General features: G+C 38.9%; 1 protein-coding gene across 1 annotated transcript in view; it reads left to right on the top strand.

Annotated features, from left to right (window-relative positions):
• Positions 1-1,562: 1,562 nt before the first annotated feature.
• Positions 1,563-22,041, top strand: part of LRRC9 (leucine rich repeat containing 9) — a gene marked incomplete at both ends in the record, with an annotated part of 86,759 nt that continues 66,280 nt past the window's right edge. The window contains 9 exons of the mRNA XM_079769789.1: positions 1,563-1,610; positions 1,874-2,092; positions 3,261-3,401; positions 3,904-3,967; positions 4,520-4,590; positions 9,523-9,705; positions 13,126-13,281; positions 15,327-15,523; positions 17,086-17,217. Of these exons, the coding sequence (XP_079625915.1) occupies positions 1,563-1,610; positions 1,874-2,092; positions 3,261-3,401; positions 3,904-3,967; positions 4,520-4,590; positions 9,523-9,705; positions 13,126-13,281; positions 15,327-15,523; positions 17,086-17,217 (1,211 nt within the window). The remainder of the gene's footprint in view (positions 1,611-1,873; positions 2,093-3,260; positions 3,402-3,903; positions 3,968-4,519; positions 4,591-9,522; positions 9,706-13,125; positions 13,282-15,326; positions 15,524-17,085; positions 17,218-22,041) is intronic.

A 22,041-nucleotide genomic window follows, 5' to 3' on the forward strand; every position in this document is an offset into this window, starting at 1 on the left:
TTGGGAAAGGAAGCTGAAGAGGAAAATATAAAATAACTGTTGTTGAAGATCCAGCTGAAGTTAGAGGCATGCATTTGTAGTAACTTAAACTCCGTGCTGGCTATGTGAAATCTTCCGGCAGCATTCCAGAGCAGAAGAGAGAGGTGATGGAATAAGTCAGAGATTTGAGATTTGAAGGGTGAAAGCTGCAGAAGCTCCTAGTGGTTCCAGATCCCCTGGAGGGACTAGAGAAGACCTGTGGGCCCTTAGATGAGCAGGTCCCGAAAAGAGCTTTCCCAAAGTGCAGGGGAGTGAGTACAAGCTGGCCAACAGAACACATGTCTTGATGGAATCAGAAGCTTTAGCTGGAAGCCTTGAGCCTCCTTGTGACTAGAAAAAGTATACAAAGCTTATAAGTACCAGAAAGGTCCAGGGTTCTCATAATTCATATTTAATTATGAAAATTATAGAATTTGGCATTTAAAAATTATTTTTTGCTAGTTAATTATGAATAATAATATTTTTTCCTAAATGAGGGCGTTGATGAAGGGAAAACAAGGTGAATGCCAGGTTAAGTTAGTATCCCAAATATGTATATTTTTCTCTATCAAGAAAAAGTCTTCTTAAATGGAGAGCTATACCTTGTTCTCAAGAAAGACTCAATACTATAAAGATGGAAATTCTTCCTAAATTAATTTTTACAATGGAGTCTCAAAACCCCATGCAAAATTTTAAAAACCAAATACAAAATAATCATAAATTTTATTTGGAAAAATAAATATTAAAGAATAGCCAGGATTTTTCCAAAACAGAATATGATATGGGAATTCACAATATAAATCATAGTGCTTAAAACAGGATAATACGATAGAAATAGACAGAGCTGAAAGAGAGCACAGATTGGAAAGTCCAACATTAGACTCAAGTACATGTGATAATTTAGTGAATAACAAAGGGAACAGTTAATGTCTTCTAAAAAGCTATCTTGGACATACACTAGATAACTTGGATCACCATTTGGTGACTGTGGGGGTAAATTGTATTAAATCTATTTAGTTATTAATTAATTCATATCATCTAAAATGAAGAAGTTGGCTAATTCATTTTAATCAACATATATTATCATGCCAGATATGTCGCCAAGCCCATGGATTCTTTTCTTTGCTCTGTAAGTACACTTAGGAAACTAAAAGACATGAACTGGAGGCAGGGTAAGGATGTAGATGAGAGATGACTATTGTCTTCAAGTGGTAAATTAGGCTCATACTGTGGAAGAAAATTATACTTGTTTTATATGAACCCAGAAGGTAAAATGGCAACAAATAACAAGAAGTTATGAAGAGACAGTTAAATTCAGAATAAAAAAATAACTTTCTAACGGAAACCTTTATAGATGCAGTGGACTGTCTTGGGGCCCAGGCAAATACTTGGTAATGTACTGTGTGAAGGTTTCAAGCCACAGGTGGGCAGTCGCACCTAAGTAGGTTTAAGAGCCCTTTCAACGTGGAATGACATCACTCTAGTGTTTAATTTTTTATTTTCCTTAACAGATAATATATTATCACCATTATTTTTAATGGAAGATGATTGAATGTGAAAATCTAAACCAAGAAGAAATAATTAAAGAACTGGTGAGTTAGGGCCAAATTTATTTCCAACCACATCTGTAAGAATATTAAATAGAATATTTTACACTACTTTCTGGAGTTTACCTAGAGATTTCTTCTACAGCGTGACCTTTGGAATCAAAGAAAAATTATACATATGGTACAACATTCCTTCTTATGAGAGTAAAACATGGCATCAGTGCAAATGACAGTTTATAATTTTTAATGGCAAAACACATTTTTATTATTTTAAATAGGTTATAACCCAGTTTCTTTTTTGAAAACAGTGTTTATGCAATGGTTTATCTTATGAGATGGTTGTACAAGAAGGATCAGATACTTCAAAACTGGAGATGTTTTTCTCAGGGTATCCCTGTATAGTCGGATTATCATTATTTCCTAATTTAACAAGTCTCACAATCATTGCTCAAGATATAAAAGAAATTTCAGGATTAGAGACTTGTTTACAACTCAAAGAACTTTGGATTGCTGAATGTTACCTAGAGGTAAGTCTAAACATATAACTTTACATGAAATATTTTATACTGAATTCTATGGTTATGGAAAATAATTCATTGAAATATATGCTTGAGACGTGGATCAAAACAGATAAGTGAGGGGGGAAAAGAGACCATACATGATGAATTGCACTAATACCCTTTATCCAGTAAAAGAAAACAAAACACAAAATAGGTAAGTGGGCAAAAGATGGAAATAGATTTACACATAGGAAAAACTAGAAATAAAGCATTAAGACATAGACACATCTACTTTTTTAGTAATCAAATCAGACCAAATAATACCCAGTATTGCTTAGGAATTAAATCAGTTCACTTAGATACTATTGCTAATGTGAAAATTATGACATTTATATTGAAAAGCAATATTGCAAAATGTGTGAAGAGCCAAAGAAAGGTACATACTATTTGACTTAGAAATCCCTATTCTAAGATTTTTATCCTAGAGAAGTAATTCAGCAGCAGAAAACAACTGTATTCATGAAGTTATTTATTGCAGTATTATTTATAATAGGTAAATTTTTGAAATATAAATATGCCACATATAGGGTTACTTTAAAGAAAATGATTATAAACTTCCTAAAATATTTTGTAATTATTAAATATTTTCATATTTTAAAATTATGAAATATTTGACAATTATCGAAACATTTTAGACAGTCTTAAGTTTAAAAAAACACCAATCTGTAGAGGTATTATGATTATAACCATATAAAATTAGGTGCAGAGTTGATTTAAATAAAAATAGAATATAAAATTGAAAATAGTTGTATATAGGTGCAGAGGTTATATGTTTTTCCTTTAAAAAACTTAGTTAGCCCTGGCCAGTGTGGCTCAATTGGTTGGAACATTGTCCCGTACACCAAAATGTCATGGGTTCAATTCCCAGACAGGGCACATACCTAGGTTGTGGGTTCAATTGGGGTGTGTTGGGGAGGAAACCAATTTATGTTTTTCTCTCCCTCCCTCCCTCTAAAAAAATCAATGAACAAATCCTTGGGTGAGGATTTAAAAAATTTAGTTAATTTTGCTGGGTATTTATTTTGCAATAAAATTTGACTTTTAAAAGAAAATGTACTTAATATCTACTTTATTATAAGGATTATGGTAAAATATAAGCTAACACTACTCAGTCTGCTCTTTTTTTTTTAAACAGAAAATTGGAGGTCTTCGAGAATGTAAAAATTTAGAAAAACTGTATTTATATTATAATAAAATTTCTAAAATAGAAGGTTTAGAGAAATTATGGAAACTGGAGGTTCTTTGGCTGAACCACAATACAATTAAAAATATTGAGGTAAGATAATTTCACTATATGTAAAGTTAATTACTACTATGGAGTTTAAACCAGAATGTCCAAGATCTTATTATGCTTAAGAGCCAAAATACTCATGATTAGTTTAATTATTGTTGTTAAGAAAAACTAACAAAGAGAATGTCATATACATTATTTTCTTTATTCCTCCCACAAAGCCTGAGAGGTAAAGTGTTATTTCCTCTTTGGAGGTTTTTTTTAAAAAAAGAGATTTAAATAAGTTTATATATTACTTGCCTAAGATTATAAGCACACTTTTCCCTATTCCCCTTCCTCTTCCTCATTTCCTCTCCATTTTCTTGTTCCCTTCTCCTCCAATAACTCTTTCCAGGTGCCAGAGAAACAAAGATGGCTTCATTGAGGCTCCCACTTACTTCTGTGCTCAATGCTCAGAACACCTGGAGAACTAACCAGATTGATCAGATGGTTTATAAGTATAGATTTTATTGATTTCTCCTAAATTATATACTGTCTAAATTTTTAGGGCTTGCAAACTTTGAAGAACTTAAATGATCTCAACCTTGCTGGAAATCTAATAAGCAGCATTGGTATGTACTGTTTCGTTTGGAATGTAAGGTAATCTATATATATAAAAGCCTAAGTGACAGTCCGACCATCCGACCAGTAGCTATGATGCGCACTGACCACCAGGGGGCAGATGTTCAATGCAGGAGCTGCCGAGCTGCAGTGACTTGGCAGCTGTGGTTCTCGGGTAACGCCCCTGGAACCAGAGAGGAGGGAGCCCAATTCCAGGGTGCATCACCCTAGAACCACCTTCTCACAATCCAGGACCCCTTGGGGGATGTCAGAGAGCTGGTTTTGGCCCGATCCCCGCAGGCCAGGCCTCTAGTGCTACAATAATATTTTATCAGTATAAAAAGTACATTTCTTTTTTTTAGACCTTTTTGTATGATATCTTTGCAAAGCATTTCTGAATCTATGATTCTAAATCAGAGGTTACTAATTATACAGAGTTGTTGTTTGTCTTATTTACCTGCAAGAAATGATGCCCATATACAATTCAGAAATATGACAGGATATGAACAGGAGGTAAAACAAGAAATTTAATTTTTCTTTCATCTTGTTTTTTTAAATTAAAGGTCGATGTCTTGATCCCAATGAACAACTGGAAAAATTAAACCTTTCTGGTAATCAAATATGTTCTTTCAAGGTATGTTTAAGTGGAATGGATTTTTATTTACCAACCTGGATCATGAACCATCTTATTGCAGAAAATGGACTAAATAGCCAGCCCCCTTTAAAGAAATAACTTGATCATGTTGGACTATCCAACACTCCTGGGAATTTTAGAGTTAGCTGACTAAACTGACCCTAATGATCTGACACTATTAAAACCAAATAACTACTTGGCTTTTAAGGTACTAATTTCTCTTAGTTTCCCCCTGGTCTTTCTAACTATACCTCTTCTGATTACTCATCCTTTCATAACATCTAAAAAATGGACTGCCACAGGTCAGTCCCAGGGTCTTTTCTTATTTCTGTCTGCATTCACTCTGTAAATAATCTCATCATGTCTAAGACTTTAAATACCTTTTATCCACTTATGCCTCCTAGATTGGTATCTCTACTTTCCCTCACAACTCCCTAAACTATAGATATCTCCTGTGCCGACTCAAACTGATTTCCCCTCCACCGAACCTTCTTCTCCTGCAGCCTTCTCTGCCTCTCTAAAGAGATCTTCATTCTTCTAGTAACATAAGCCAAATACTTACCATCCTTTTGACTCTCTCATTCCTTCAACTCCATTCAATTCATCAGCAAATTCTGTTGGCTCCACCTTCAGAATATGTCCAGAGTCTGACCATTTTTTTACCACCTGTATCACAACTGCCCTGATTTAAGACACCATCATCTCTAACATTCATTATTGGAAAAAACAAAACAAAACCCTCCTAACAGGTCTCCTTGTGTTAACCTTTTTTGCTATGATGTGTGTTCTCCACACAGCAGTCCATTCCTTTAAAAATATGTCAGATCAAATGACTCTTCTGCTCAAAACCCTCCCCTGACTTCTCTCATCTCTTCCAGAGTAAAAGCCATTAATCAGTGGTTACAATGGCCCACAAGACACTAAATTATCTAGTTCCCCAACTGTCTCTCTGACCACTCTCCGCTTTGCTTACTCCTCTCCAGCCATTCTGATCTCCTCACTGTTCCTTGCACATACTCACCTTAGGGCCTTAGCACTTGCTGGGATAGTCTTCCCATATATTTTCATTGCTCATTTCCTCATTTCTTCCAGGACTTTGGTCAAACATTATATTCTTCATGATGCCTTTCCCACACAATTTAGGTAAAAGAGCAACAGCCCCTACTGCCCTCCCCATCCTGAAGCACTCCCATATCTCTTTCCCTGTTTTATTTTTTGTCTTGGCACTGATCCACATCCCTTACTAGAATACAAGCTTCGTGAATACAGGAACTTCACCTGTTTTGTTCACTGCTATGTTCGCAAGGCTTAAAACAGTACTTGGCATGTAATAAATCTTAACAAACATTTGTCAAGCACCTGAATGAAAGAGAAAAAACATAAAAAGACTTCATGCTTATGGCACATAATGTGGGTGGAAACATGGCATTCATAATTTTAACACTGTCAGATTGAAGGTGCATATTCCAACACTTCCCCTATATAATACTGAAGAAAGATGAGCAAATTTACAATAGAAATAATTTTAAATTGATCAGTATTAAAATAGACATTCTTTTACTCAGGGAAGAATATATAAGACACCAAAAAGCTATGGAGTGAGGCAGAACGTTCTAAGCACCTTAAAAGAAATTTAAGCACAATTTTATTTTCTTCATCAAAATCAAATATTTGATGTGGTCACACCTTGAAGGGTTGACAGAATTTTGACAGGCATTGTGGGCCGATCTTCCAGGCAGTGGCAGGTAGGCATTCTAAGATGGGGAGAACAATATACACAAAGGCATGGAGGGCAGAAATCAAAGGGTATATTTGACCAGAGGAAGCTATGAAAGAAAAATCCAGAATGCCGTGGGAGGTAATGTTTAAGCTACCAAAACTAGGAGTTACCTAAGGAATGCACATTCTGTACAAATTTGTGAAATGGCCTAAGTGGTGGAAAGGGATATAGCAAATTCAAGAAACTAAAAATCCTGTGTGTCTGGAACAGAGTGAGGGAGAGAATCATGAGTTGAGGCTGAAGAAGATGAGGCAGATTGCTGGGAGGATAAGGGATTGCCCTGCCAAGAAGCCAGATGGAGCATTACCTTACGCTGGCTAGCCGTGGTGGCCTCATGTGGCCAAGAGCATGGGCTTCACAGGGGGAAAGATCTGTCAGTTCTGGCCCTGCCACAAACCAGATGCAGTGGTAACATGAAGTTTAAGTGAAATGATAATGTAAAGATATCAATAGTAAACACTCAATAGATATGCAATTTTATTATTATTACTATCACATTAATTATGTTAACCTATTCTCTTTCAATCTGGGGAGAAAATAGGGTTATTGTGAACATTTGTTGTATGGCATAATATTAAAGAGGCTCCCTATAATAATGATAGCTATCCTATATAATAAAAGCCTAATATGCTAAGTGTCCGGTTGACCGGTCAGCTTCAACCAATCAAAGCGTAATATGCTAATGATATGCTAAGGCCGCTCAACCGCTTGCTATGACATGCACTGATCACCAGGGGCCAGATGCTCCGACCGGTAGGTTAGCTTGCTGCTGGGGTCCGGCTGATCAGGACTGGGCGAGATGGGCCAGACATGCCCTGGAGCCCTCCTGAGGTCCCTCCCCAGCTGGCCAACCTCCTGTGTCTCTCCCCAGCCCCAATCATGCATTGGTGGGGTCCCACAGCTTGGCCTGTGCCCTCTTGCAATCCGGGACCCCTCAGGGGATGTCAGAGAGCTGGTTTCGGCTCGATCCCGCAAGCCAGGCCGAGGGACCCCACTGGTGCATGAATTCATGCACCGGGCCTCTAGTTTATTATAAAAGCATTGAACGCGATTCACAGCAACTTTTACTATTCTCATCTTAAGAATATTCCTGAAACACAATGTTATCTTGAATTTTTATCTCTAACCTTTCCATCCACCCTAAAAAGATACTATCCTGGTAATGATGGAATAACTTCTGTGCCACTTTCCATCCACACCAGGTAGTGCAACACTAATTTTCAGTGATGAAAAGGACTTCAATGTCATCTGACTTTTGAGTGTGGGTGGGGGGTTTCTGCGTAAGACTTCAGAGTTCACAGTCTCCTAGTCCAGACTGATGGTCAAATGCAACATAGCCACCCATAAATTAAAGGGGGTCTTTACTTACAAGAAGCTCTGAGATTTGCCTCCCTTGTTCCTGCAGAATTACACCAAATAACTATTTGCACAGCTCTGACCAGAAACTGCCCTTTCAGAGCAGCTCTGCTTAGCGCTACTCCTCCCGTGGGCCCAGCCCACAGCTGCAGCTCCTGCCTGTGAGTCAAATTCTCACTTGTCCAGAGAGAGTTTGGAGACACATTGGCTACCTAACCCTGTTACTTTCTCCTCTAACAGCCTGACTTCACTACTTGCTTCCCCGTTCCATTTGTGCTTTATCTTCAGAATTACTGTTTCCTGGTTCTTGATTTAGATTTCCCTTAACTCTGATTCTGACTCTACTATGTAGCATTGCATTCCTTTAAGTCCAATCCCACCATAGCACCCTCCTACCCTAGGAACCACCCTAGAAATGCTATTGTTGAGGAAAATATGAGGATATCCTGGAGGTTGGAAGAAAGTAATAATCATTCAATTCAATTCACATATTTATTTAGTGCCTACTGTGTTCGAAATGCTGAGTGCTGGGGATGTAAAGTTAAACAGGTCACAAACCCTGCTCTCAAACAGTTTATCTCAGGAATTGCCAGACTTTTTCTATAAAAGGCCAGGTAGAAAATACTTTAGGCTTTGTAGGTAATATGGCCTCTGTCACGTGTTCTTTTTAATTTTTTCCGCACAACACTTTAAAAATGTAATCACCATTCTTAGGGCCAAAGTCCATATAGATAGACCCTTGGCTTACAGAGTTATGGATGAGCAAGCAATTGGCAGTACAGCATGATAAATCCTATCACAAAGGTAAGCTAGTGGCTAAGAGTTCATAGGAGGAGCACCTACCCCAAGCTTGGGGTGATGAAACAGGGCTCCTATAGAAGAGGAATTTTAGGTTGAGTCTTGACAGATTAAGAGGTTAAATCGGGGTGAAGTCCAATCCACTCAAAGGCAACAGTTTGAGTGAGGGTCTAAAGATAAGGTAGGGTCTGGTACACTCTCAAATTTCTAGTTGTTCAGTACGTGGCTAAAGCATAAAATGTCAGGGTTTAAATTGGAAGACAGAAGACTGAAGGGTGAAGCAAGGGCCAGATGCCAAATAAAGGCAGGTGGAAAGAGGGCTGAAACTTCAGGATAAAAGATGTTAAGGAGAAACAGTCTGGAAGTGCATTATCAACCCCTCTGCTTCCATAGGTTGTGAGAAAAATGAGGCCTCAGGAGAAAGCTAGGTTTCAGAAGTCCTTAATAGGTAGAAAAGGCATTTACAGAAAAAAAAAAAATTAACAACTAAAAATCAGGAATTTGATGGTGACTGTAATAGAGCCAGGGCCCCATGGCCTTTGATGAGAAGAGCGGATCTGCAGGCCGAGGAAAATGGCGAGCTGTGTGCCTCGGTGGTAAGTGTGGGGAAGGCTGGGGAAGGGAGTAGGAGACCTACAGGCACAAGGGGGCGGTGTTACAAAGGAGCTGCGCACAGAGGAACCCTCTTACTGAATAAATGTGCTCAGGTGACTGGCTCCAAGGTTCCAGGTGAAATACATGATTTAGTAAATATTCTTTGGCCTTTTTTAAAAAGTACAATTTACACTCATATAGAGTCTGCTATTTAATTATCGATGATCTACATATATTTAGCGTGTTTTTCATTAGACAAGGACATTTTATCCATCTAGATCACTGTAGCATATTTAAGCAGATGATTATAATGCATTACATTACAGTGATCTTTAGTGTTCAGAAGCCCTCTTTAGAAATGGACAGATGCCATTAATTAAACATTATTACTGCTGCTGTTTTAGGACCTTACCAACTTAACCAGGCTTCGTCGCTTAAAGGATTTATGTCTGAATGATCCTCAATATAAAACCAACCCAGTTTGTCTGCTGTGTAATTATTCCACACATGTACTGTACCACTTGCCTTGCCTTCAAAGACTTGACACATATGATGTGTCAGCAAAGCCAATCAAGGAGCTGGCAGATGTAAGTGCATCCCTAAGCGGGTATCTGTGACTTAAGTTTAATTAACTGCTTCTTTCTGGCTGTGTCCACATATGGCAGGTAGTATTATCTTGTCAGTTCTTGTCACCAATTCTACATTTGCCCCAAGTGAGCTGGCTATTTCACACAGATATATACCATTAATAAAATAAGTCCTAAGATCTCAATTTTGATGACAGTGCCGAAAGGTGAAATAATAATTTAAAAGTTTTTAATTTATACAAAACTAAAAGGTAATCTGAAAAATTTTCATCACTGTTAAGATTATTTGCACTAGTGCTATATATACACAAACATTAATAAAGCCTAAAGAAAGTAGAAATGAATCAAGTGACTTCCTCTCATTTGAAATTTTATGTATAAAAATGAGAAAATATCCACGGTGGATGGTAGTATGCTAGGATTAGGTAAATTTTAATCTAATTAAAGATGATTTGGGGAACCACCCACACTGACAAAATCTTGAAGATCTCTGAAACCTTGAAGAGAACTATTCTGGAGCTGCTGCTGCTGCTGCTGAACCTCCCAGTAGAGGGTCTACTTTGATGTGCTCCTAAAGGGTCTGTAATTTCAGAATGGAGTGCATAGGGAGTCACCATGTTTATTAAGAGTCTTTCCACCTTATATTTCTACCTCTCCCTGCCACATTTGTTCATTCAATTAACCATCCAATAAGTAGTTTTTGAGTAGGTAGAATGTGCCAACCATGTGGATGCCCTCACATATGACCCTCCCATTCTTTCCTGTGGCTCATCCCTCATCTCAAATAGATAATGTTTTTATTGTTTTATCGTAACTTCTTTCTCTTCTCTTGCTAGTCTGCGAATTTATTCTAAAATTTCATTCTCTCCCCCGCCCCCCTGCCAAAACTGGGATTATCATCCCTCCCACCCCAATCTGAGAAATAAATTGTCTTACAATATTAAGTAAAGGGCTAGAGTTCTTGTCCACTAGCAGATGTTTGGAATCATTGAAGGGCCAAGGAGGAATGCCTTCTCTAACAATGTTAAGTCTAAAATAACAGCAAAGCTTTGCAGTGAAAACCATATTTTTACATCAGGCTATAGTTTGACATCAGGCTGTTACTGCAAAGGTGAGCAAGGTGAATATTATTCATGATATTACTTGGCTAATTCATTTATCTAACAAATATTTCATGATATTACTTGGATGGTTCACTCATCTAACAAATGACATCCCAGGCACAGTTCAAGGCACTAGAGACATAGATTGACCTAAGCAGGCAAAATCCCTGCTTTCTTGGAGCTCTACTGAGAGCAAACAGATAATAAGCAACTAAATAAGGAAACAAGCGGTATATCAGATGGTGATCAATGCTATGGAGAAAATAAACAAGGGTGAAGAAAACAGGATTGTTGGTAGGGGCAGAGGACAGGCTGTTGACTATTTTATATAGAACTAGAGGCCCGGTGCACTAAATTTGTGCACAGGGGGGTGTGTCCCTCAGCCCAGCCTGCATCCTCTCCAATCTGGGCCTAAACGGGCAGTCGGACATCCCTTTCACAATCCAGGACTGCTGGCTTCCCACTGCTCGCCTGCCTGCCTTCCTGATTACCCCTAACTGCTTCTGCCTGTCAGCTTGATCACCCCCTAACCACTCCCATGCCAGCCTGATAATGCCTAACTGCTCCCCTGCCAGCCTGATTGCCCCTAACTTCCATCCCCTGTAGGCCTGCTCAACCCTAACTTCCCTCCCCTGCAGGCCTGGTCACCCCTAACTGCCCTCACCTGCAGTCCTGGTCCCCCCCAACTGCTCTCCCCTGCAGGCCTGGTCCCCCTCAACTGCTCTCCCCTGCAGGCCTGGTCCCCCCCAACTGCCCTTCCCTGCAGGCCCAGTCGCCCCCAACTTTCTTCCTCTGTCAGCTTGGTCACCCCTAACTGCCCTCCCCTGCAGACTTGATCACCCCCAACTGCCCTCCCTTGCAGGCCTGGTTCCTCCCAACTGCCCTCCCCTGCTTGCCTGATTGCCCACAACTGCCCTCCCTTGCAGACCTGGTCCCTCCCAACTGCCCTCCCCTGCTGGCCATCTTGTGGCGGCCATCTTGTGTCCACATGGGGGCAGCCATCTTGTGTTGGAGTGACGGTCAATTTGCATATTACTCTTTTATTAGATAGGATTGTTGGGGAAGGACATGCTAAAGTGACATTTGAGCAGAGATTGGAAGGAAGTAAGAAAGCAAGCTGTTCAGGGATCAGCAAATGTAAAGACCTTGATGCAGAAGCATGCCTCATATTTAAAGAACAACAGAGGCTAGTGTGGCTGGAGAAAGTGAGGGTGAGAGAAGTCAGAGATAAAGACAGGAGTGGTGGGGAGCAGATCATGGGAGACTAGAATGTTGTAAGGACTTTGGCTTTTACAATGAGTGAGATGGGGGCCACTAGAAAATTTTAAGCAGAGGGATGACGAGATGACATGTTTTAAAGGTATCCTTTTGGATAATGGATTAACAACAGAGAATTAGAGGAGGAAAACGTGAAAGCAGAGATACCAGTTAAATTCCAACAACTTGGATGAGAGATGTTGATGGTTTGATACAGGGTTTTAGTAGAGGTGGTGGTGGAAAGTAGTCAGATTTGAGTAGTAGTCAGAAGGTAGAACTTGTCTGGATTTGCTGATAGATTGCATGTGAAGTACAGAGGAAAGTAGTACAGAATAAGTCCAAGTTATTGGCCCAAACAACTGAAAGAGGGGAGGAAATTGCTATTTCATGAAATGAGGAAGAGTATGGGAGGAGTAGGTTTAGAAGGAAGAATTACGGTTTAATTTTAAGCTTATAAATTTTGAATAACCTTTTGAACATCCAAGGAGTATATCCAATAAGTAGCTGGATATATGAGTCTGCTCTTTTATAGAATTGCCTGCATTGAATTAGATTGATAATTTAGTAATTTGCTCACTCTAAATAAAATGAGTTCACTTAGAGCATCCTTTTATAGATTTGAAAAAAACAACAACAACCCTACATGAAATCCTATTCTTAGCCATGCTTTTAAAAAATGAATTAATATTACATTCGATTTTAATTCTTTTTAATTTCTTTACTTTCTCCATAAGTTAATCAGATAGGAAAAATGTAGTTATATATTTGCTTTAGTAGTACTGCCACTTTAGATATATGATACTATTTTATAAATTAAATTGCATCTCTTTAAGTTGTCATCTTGAAGTAAATGTGAATATGCCTCACATTTAAAATATTATCCACAAGGAAAATCTTTGGAATTTTATATTTCGCTTATCAAGTTTAAATATAGAACATCATCATTAGTAACAACATGCAGATCTTTCAAATTGTTAGTTAGAACACATTGCACTCATAATATATTGCTAATAGTTACCTATAATATTTTTTATTTCAGTTAATCTTTTCTCACTTTTAGACCACAGCAATGAAAAAGATAATGTATTACAATATGCGTATAAAAACTGTTCAGAGGCATCTTAACGAAGACCTTGAAAAACTGACTGATCGAAAATGTAAATTACAGAAGTTGCCAGAAGAACGAATAAAACTATTCAGCTTTGTGAAAAAAAATGTAAGACATACTGCTGTAAAATTTCAGTGGCCACATCTTAAGGGAAACTGGTGGATAAGATAGCATTATATTTTCATTATATATAAATATACACATATACACATATGTTATTGTAATTAATATTGAATTTCAAGTCAAGCTTATTCCCAAAAATGTATTGATTCCAGGTGTTTTACTAAGCCTCATTCTGTGCTTATAAATATATAGTTCAGAAAAGGTATGGGCTTAATGCATAAAAATTAAAAAAATTTAATATATAAGAATTTTAAAGTAATTCAATATGATTCAGAGTTTTAGAGATTTGTTAGACTTATTTTAGCCTCATTTTTACTAGATACCAGTAGGTTTCACTCAAATTCATTTTCTTGTCTAAAAGGATGACATATTCCTTTACTAATATTATTAAGGTATAAAATAAGGTCAGAACTTTATATCAAGCTACTAGAAGCCCGGTGCACGAAATTCGTGCACGGTGGGGGGTTGTCCCTCAGCTCAGCCTGTACCCTCTCCAATCTGGGACTCCTGGAGGGATGTCCGACTGCCCGTTTAGGCCCGATCATGGTGGGATCGGGCCTAAACGGGCAGTCGGACATCCCTCTCACAATCCAGGACTGCTGGCTCCCAACTGCTTGCCTGCCTGCCTTCCTGATTGCCCCTAACTGCTTCTGCCTGCCAGCCTGATCACCCCCTAACCACTCCGCTGCCAGCCTGGTTGATGCTTAACTGCTCCCCTGCCAGCCTGTTTGCCCCCAACTTCCCTCCTCTGCCAGCCTGGTCACCCCTAACTGCCCTCTCCTGCAGGGTTGATCACCTCCAACTGCCCTCCCTTGCAGGCCTGGTCCCTCCCAACTGCCCTCCCTTGCAGGCCGGGTGCCTCCCAACTGCCCTCTCCTGCTGGCCATCTTGTGGCGGCCATCTTGTGTCCACATGGGGGCAGCTATATTGTGTGTTGCAGTGATGATCAATCTGCATATTACTCTTTTATTAGATAGGATAGAGGCCTGGTGCACGGGTGGGGGCCAGCTGGTTTGCCCTGAAGGGTGTTCCGGATCAGGGTGGGGTTCCCTTGGGGCGTGGGGCGGCCTGAGCGAGGGGCCTGTGGTGGTTTGCAGGCTGGCCACGCCCCCTGGCAACCCAAGCAGAGGCCTTGGTATCTGGAATTTATTTTCCTTCTACAATTGAAACTTTGTAGCCTGGAGCGGAGCCAAGCCTGCTGCTCCTCCGGGGCGGCAGCCATTTCTGTGGCAGTTAATTCACCTTCTACAATTGAAACTTTGTAGCCTTAAGTGGGTGAGCCCGGCCAGGGTGTGCGGAAAGCTTTGCTTCCCCTGTTGCTGCCGGCAACCCTGGCCTGCTCTCTCAAGCTCCATTCTGCCGCCATTTGTTTGAATTTGTTTACCTTCTATAATTGAAACTTTGTAGCTTGAGTGGAGGCTTAGGCCTGCAACGGCTATGGAAAGTTTGGCTTGCTCTGTTACCTGGGAAACCTTGCTCTCTGTGGCTGTAGCCATCTTGGATTGGGGTTAATTTGCATACTCGCCCTGATTGGCTGGTGGGCGTGGCTTATGTAGCGGAGTGATGGTTAATTTGCATATTACCATTTTATTAGAGAGGATACGTTAGTAGTTATATTGTTTGTACCTTTTTTACTTAGAATAGATTAGGTTTCCTTTACTAAAAGTAGATCTAAAAAATTAAGATTATTTACCTCAAAACTGAACTTTGCATATAAAAAAACTATATATTTTTTAAATATGATAAAATAATGAGTTATTCAACAAATGGTGTTACAAAACTAGTAGAACCATTTAGGGGTGGGGAAGTTGGACCCTTAATTCACATTTTACCAAAGTAAATACCAATGGGAAAAAGATTTAAATGTTACTATGAGAAAAATTAAGAATATATAGATGTAACTGATCTCAGCCTACCAAATAAACACTAGAAATCGCAAAGGAACAGAATGTAGATTTGTCATTTAAATTAACTACATATTTAATAAAGTCCACTAAAAAAATTGCTATCTGGTACATTGATTTCAACAGTTGGAACGGGAATTGGCTGAACTCAAGGGATCTGGCAAAGGGCAAATTGAAAGACCCAATAACAGTAAAGTAACCGAGCTTGAAATATTAAAGAACTCTGAAACTGTCTCAGAAGAGCCAAGCCTTCAGCAGAAGATACAGACCAAACTAAATGCCTTGAATGAAAGAGTAACATTCTGGAACAAAAAACTAGATGAGTATGTTTAATAAATTATCTAGTTGTTCAAATTTAAAACATGAGAGAATATAATGTTCTGGGCCATCAGTTGAGCTCAGTGTCCCCTTCAGGAGTGGGAAGAATTATAGTATTAAGTAAAACATGGAATGTGTTTCCTAGTAGAGATAGGCATCTTTGGTTCAAAGCTGACATATAGGTTTTTTAAAAAATATGTTTATACTAGCAGCCCATTTGCACGAAGATTCGTGCAATAGACCTTCATTCACCTGGCTGCCTGCACCAGTTTTCTGCCGACACCGGGGACCCAGGCCTTGGCTGTGGCCACCGCCTTCTGCCTTCTTTCAGGGTCAGGGCTTGGCCCCGGGCGGCAGCCTTGGGCTTGGCTGCACCCCAGCCTCCCTGCTAAGGATCCTAGGAGCCGACCCCCAGTGGTTGCCTGCGATCCGTGCAGGCTCCCCGCTGGTGCCCAAGGCCGGGAAAGCCTCCGCCCGAGGCTTTCCCGGCCTTGGGCTCGGCCGCACCCCAGCGTCCCTGCGACGGTTTCCTGGTGGGCGTGGCTTGTGGGTGTAGCGAAGGTACGGTCAATTTGCATATTACTCTATTATTAGGTAGGATTGATTTTAGAAAGAGAGGAAGGGGGGGGGTGGGAGGGAAAGATCAATGTGAGAGAGAATTATCGATCAGTTGCCTCCCATTCATGCCCCAACTGGGGATTGAACCCACAACCTGGGTTTGTGCCCTGACCTGGAATCGAACCAGCAACCTTTTGGTACATGGGATGATGCTCAACCAACTCAGCCACACCGGCCAGGGCAAGCTGGGATATAGGCTTTTACAGAGGCAATACTTAATTAGGAACAGTGAACATCCACTGAGTGGCGTTCTGTCACATCACTACTCTAGTGCCTGCAAACTAAAAATATTTATGTGCTTTTTTTCAAACTAACTGCTACCAGTGCAAAAGCTCATGGCATGGAGGAGACTGAGCAAAGCACATACACAGTTGTGTGGAATAATGTAGAAATGAATTCAGGTTGAATGTTAACTAGAAATATAAAGCAAGAAGACTTAGTAAGTATTGTGATTTCTTTTTTTTTATTTACTAGGGCACCAAGTGGGTAAGTTAGTATGTCCTGCAATAATGCTATCAAAATAATAACTATAACATTTATTGAATTCTTATTGTTACTCAGTGCCAAACTCTTTGCCAAGAGCTTCACATGCAATTTGCATATAATCCTCAAATTATATTCAGGTATCAGTACCATTAATATTGCCATTTTACTGAGAAACTGCAGAATAAAAATGTTGTGACTTGTCTAAGATCTGAGAGCAAGTGGTGGAGCCAGGAGAATCTTTGAACCTTCACTTGTTCTGAGATTAACAAATATTAAGGTGATTTTAGTTGCCAACAATATAATGTATTTTACATGGTTTAACTATTAACACCACACTGAATCTTTATCCATTGATAAAAAAGCCTTGTATTTTAACATCAGCTTCTTAAAAAATCAATCATGAATTTCAATGTTGTGACGTGTAGATTATTTTAATAGTTTGATACATTTTTTTCTTCAATAGAATTGAAACAATTTATCGTACTGAAACAAAGCGAAAGAAGAAAAGTAGTGGGTTATTGATCCCATTTTTGTCAATTGAGTTGGAGACTGTAGGAAATATCCACTTTGAAGAAGGCACTCGAGCTGATGAATGGTAACTCTGTTTGAAATTTAGTTATAGCTTTAAAAATAATTCTAAGTGCTTTGGATCATCAACCAAAATATCAACTTATAAAAATGTTAAAATACCCCATTTTCAAAACTGTTCTTATATAGAATATTCATGCATTGAGAATTGACAGTTACCTATTTTACCATCTATACGTCTTTCTGTTTATATCATTGCCATAAACTAACCTTGAAAACATCCTAATGGAATTTCATTGCTCTTTACCCAATTTCCCTTAGCCCAAAAGAAGAATATAATTTAAAAGTTCATGGTCAAGTATTAATTTTATGTATGTTTATACTGATTATTTCTGGACAGATTGTAGTGCTGGATTCTGAATACTGGGCGAGAAGTTAGAACAGAGAAGGAATGGCAAAGCAGCATTGGCAACCGCAGATTACAAACACCAGAGAAGGCTGCCTAAGAAATTTCCTGTAGGCTCCATGATCAAAGTCAAAACAAGCTGTCTAGGGCTAGCTAGAGTCCGGGTGCACATAGACTATGCAGGTTAAAGTAAGGCATACACTTGAAAACCAGGAATCCAGATGGCCAGTGCACTTAGACAAAAATAGAGAGAGCTGCCAGAAACAGAAGCCGGAAGCCAGCATCCACACTTCAGAAACAAGGCCTCCTGGTAGACACAAGGAGGTGGTTGTGTTGCCTCAACTAGAGGATACAACCAAAAAAATAATGATCTTTCTTTAAAAAAGCCTTTACAGAAAAGTATCACTAATTATTACTTTCACATTTCTGTAATCAATTTCTCAAAATTGGGAAACCCATGAAATAGCCAAAGATTGCCCTAGAACTCTAGGAGCTTACTGCAAACTTGGGTGTGTGGACAGAGACCAAGAAACACACAGAGCTACAGAATGGACTTGGTACTTCACCCCAGGGGATGCTTTTACTCGCAGTCAGTGTTGAAATAAACTGTGATTCTCTGTGGAATCAAATGCAAAATTTGCATTAACTTTTTAGAAAAAAAAAAGTGTGATTGTTATGGGTTACTTTCAACCAAGACCCCTGATTGCTAGTAGATGTGGTTCTCAAGAACCTTGTGGGTACCTTGTTGGAAAAGTATGAGTAGCTCTGCCTCAGGAAGGAAGAGACCTTTTGAAATCTTTCTTTTGTATCAGTACATCCATTTGCCCAGCAGTTACCAATGGTTGCTTAACCACCATACTTTATTTTTCTGTGCAAAATATAAAAGGTGTTCATCCCAGTTCCCATGCAAAGAAGTAGAGGCCTTAATTTTTCAAGTGCAAAACCTGAACGGTGTGTCTTTGCAAGATGCATGAATAATTTTTTAGCCTGTCACTTATATGCACTCAATCTAAACATAATATTTTTGTATCTGTTTATTTTTAACTTGTTATAAAGTAAGCTCTTTGTAAAACAGGTAGATGAGTGGAAAAAATATGTAAAAGAAATGGCCCATACACACTGTCTGTGTCTATGGGCTATGTCCATGGGGTGTGCATAAAGCCATTTAGGTTATTATGTCAGCCTGATAGTAAATTAGATACCTTGATGGATTGTAATAAGTGCTAACAATTGTTTACTTGGTTTTAATAAAAATAACCTTGATCCATTTTAAGGAGAAAATCAAATATATGTTGGCAGAATTCCAAGGACTGTTTTTCACTTCTAGCATACTACAAACTTAGTTCTGATCTTTTATGTATGTTAAGAACTATTGACTAAAGTGCTTTAAATTGTACTAACTTCTCTTTTATTGATATTTTTAAAGGCAATGATTTAGCCCATGAACTAGAATAGAGCTAGAGCTCACATATAGGTTTCCCCACTATTTCAAAGAAGAGCATTTCTATGAAACCTTTCATAAACCAAAATGGTGTAAAATGAAGAAGCAATTACCATTACCTTATTTGGGAAAATTTTTGTGCATTCCCAAACCCCCAAAATAATCCACCAAATCATATCATTTAATACATAAAACCTAAAATAACACTGACATAGTAAAAGCAGGAATTATATGATACACAGCCTATATAAAATAGAAATAATGTATGTACAGGGTAGTTTCTTTTTTTTTTTTCAATTCTTGACGCTATTACAGATGACCCCATTTCTCCGCCACCCGCCCCCAACCTTTGTCTACCTCCACTCAGCCCCTTCCACCCCTTCCGTCTGGCCATCACCATACTGTTATTTGTGTCCATGGGCTGTACAAATATGTTCTTTAGCTAATCTCTTCACCTTCTTTCATTCAGTCCCCCCCACAACCCTCTCCTCTCTGACAGCTGTCAGCCTGTTCCATGTATCCATGCCTCTGTTTCTATTTTGTTCATCAGTTTATTTTGCATTAGATTCCACATATCAGTGAGATCATATGGTATTTGTCTTTCTGTGACTGGCTTATTTCACTTAGCATAAAAATCTCTCCAGGTCCATCCATGCTCCTGCAAAAGGTAAGATTTCCTTCTTTTTATGGCCATGTAGTATTCCATTGTGTAAATGTAGCACAACTGTTTTATCCACTCATCTACTGATGGGCATTTGGGCTATTTCTAGATCTCGGCTATTGTAAATAACACTGCTATGGACATAGGGTTCATATATTCTTTCAAATAGGAATTTTGGAATTCTTAGAATATATTCACAGAAGTGGGATTGCTGGCTCAACAGGCAGTTCAATTTTAAATTTTTATGGAAACTCCATACTGTTTTCCTCAGTGGCTGCACCAGCCTGCATTCCTACCAACAGTGCATAAGGGTTCCCTTTTCTCCACATCCTCATCACCATTTGTTATTTATTGATGGTAGCCATTCTGGCAGGTGTAAGGTGATATATCATTGGGTTTTAATTTGCATCTCTGTGATGATGTTGAGCATTTTTTCATATGCCTGTTGGCCATCTTTATGTCCTCTTTGGAGAAGTGTCTATTCAGGTCCTTTGCCCATTTTTTAATTGGATTGTCTGTCTTTCTGGTGTTGAGTTGTATAAGTACTTTATATAATTTTGGAAATTAACCACTTATTAGATGTATCATTCTAAATATTAATTTTGTACCCTACTACTTTTCCAAATTCATTTATTATATCTAGTAGATTTAGTGGCATCTTTAGGATTTTTTATGTATAATATCATGTCATCTGTGAATAATGACAGTTTTACTTCCTCCTTTCCAATTTAGATGCCCTTTATTTCTTCTTCTTGTCTGATTGCTGTGGCTAGGACTTCCAGTACTATGTTGAATAAGAGTGGTGAAAGCAGACATCCCTACCCTATTCCTGATCTTAAGGGGAAAGGTTTTAGATGTTGCCCATTGAGTATGATGTTGGCTGTGGGTTGGTCATATATGGTCTTTATTCCCACTTTCCTGAGAGATTTTATCTCAAATGGTTGCTGGATTTTATCAAATGCTTTCTCTGCATTTATTGATATGATCATGAGGTTTTTACCCTTCAGATGTTAGTCTTAGGGAGAGACCACCCAACAGGAACCTCTGTGATCTTAGTCCACACCCATGCTCAGGTCCTGTGCCAGTGAGAACAGACATCTCATCAAAGGCAAATATATACTACATAAGGTCACTTAATTTCCTTTCAAATTGATCCATTTTTAAATCTCCTCTTAATCTAAATTCTGTGGCACTTTAAGACAGGACCAGAATTATTATGAGTATGGCCAGATGAGGGTAGCAGAGAGCAGCTTCAGTACATTTTCTTGAGCTCTTCACATGGCCCGCCCCTCCTCCTCCTCTCTCAATTCTTAGCTCAAAACCTTTAAGTGGCCCCCACTCCATTCCTTACCCCAAGCCTCTGTTTCTTCAAAGCACTTATCCTTTTAGAAGTTATTTTATTTATGTCTTATTTATTTCTTTGTCTAACCCCCTTGTAGTATAGGCTCCATGAGAGCTGGGATCCCGCCTCATTCACTTCTATATCCCTAGTTATGAAATTACTGGAAAAGTCCCACCAAGAGATGGTGGTGATTTAGAGTAGTCTAATCACAGTGGCAATGATAAAATAGGGTCATATTAAGGATGTATTTTAGATGTAGGGCCAAAGAGACTTGCAGAGGACTTGGGTACTGATGAGAAAGAGAGGAGGCAAGATTTATTCCTGGTTTTTCAACCTAAGCTAATAGTGGTACCATATACTGAGGTAGAAAACACTCAGGAACTCAGGAAGAACAGGTTTAGGGGCAGGAATTGGTCAAGTTATGTTTGAGAGGCCTATTACATATGCAAGTGAACAAACATATCAAGTGGGTAGTTGGATATATTTGGTCTGGATATATCCAGATAAGTTGAGTAGAGATAAAGTCTAGAAATAAAATGTTGGAATATATATATGTATATATTCCCCAAAAAATGTATGCACACTTTGACAGCTGATAGCTCAATTTTGAAAATGGAATGTATTTTCATAAACACAATTTTTATAATTATTCAAAGTATGCATATATATTTTGGGACACACACACACACACACACACACACACACACACACACACACACACATAATATTTTGTATTATATATTGCCAAAGGACCAGATGAAATTATCTAGGCATAGTGTTCATGGAAATAAGAGGAGAGCCAAAGACTTAGTCCTAGGTCAAGCCAACATTCAAGAGTCTGTCAGAGGAAAAAGAAGGAGCAAAGAAAACCATGAAGGAGCAGCCAAGAAGAACAAAACAAGAAACATGTAGTTTTGCTGAAGCCAAAGGAAAAAGTGTTTCAGAAATGCAGGATTGCTCTACTAATATATCTTTTAGTCAGAATAAATACATAATGATTAATAAGAGAACTATTATTTTTACTAGAGGCCCGGTGCACGA

This window comes from Cnephaeus nilssonii (assembly GCF_951640355.1).
Source record: "Cnephaeus nilssonii genome assembly, chromosome: 4".
NCBI classification, from domain to species: domain Eukaryota; kingdom Metazoa; phylum Chordata; class Mammalia; order Chiroptera; family Vespertilionidae; genus Cnephaeus; species Cnephaeus nilssonii.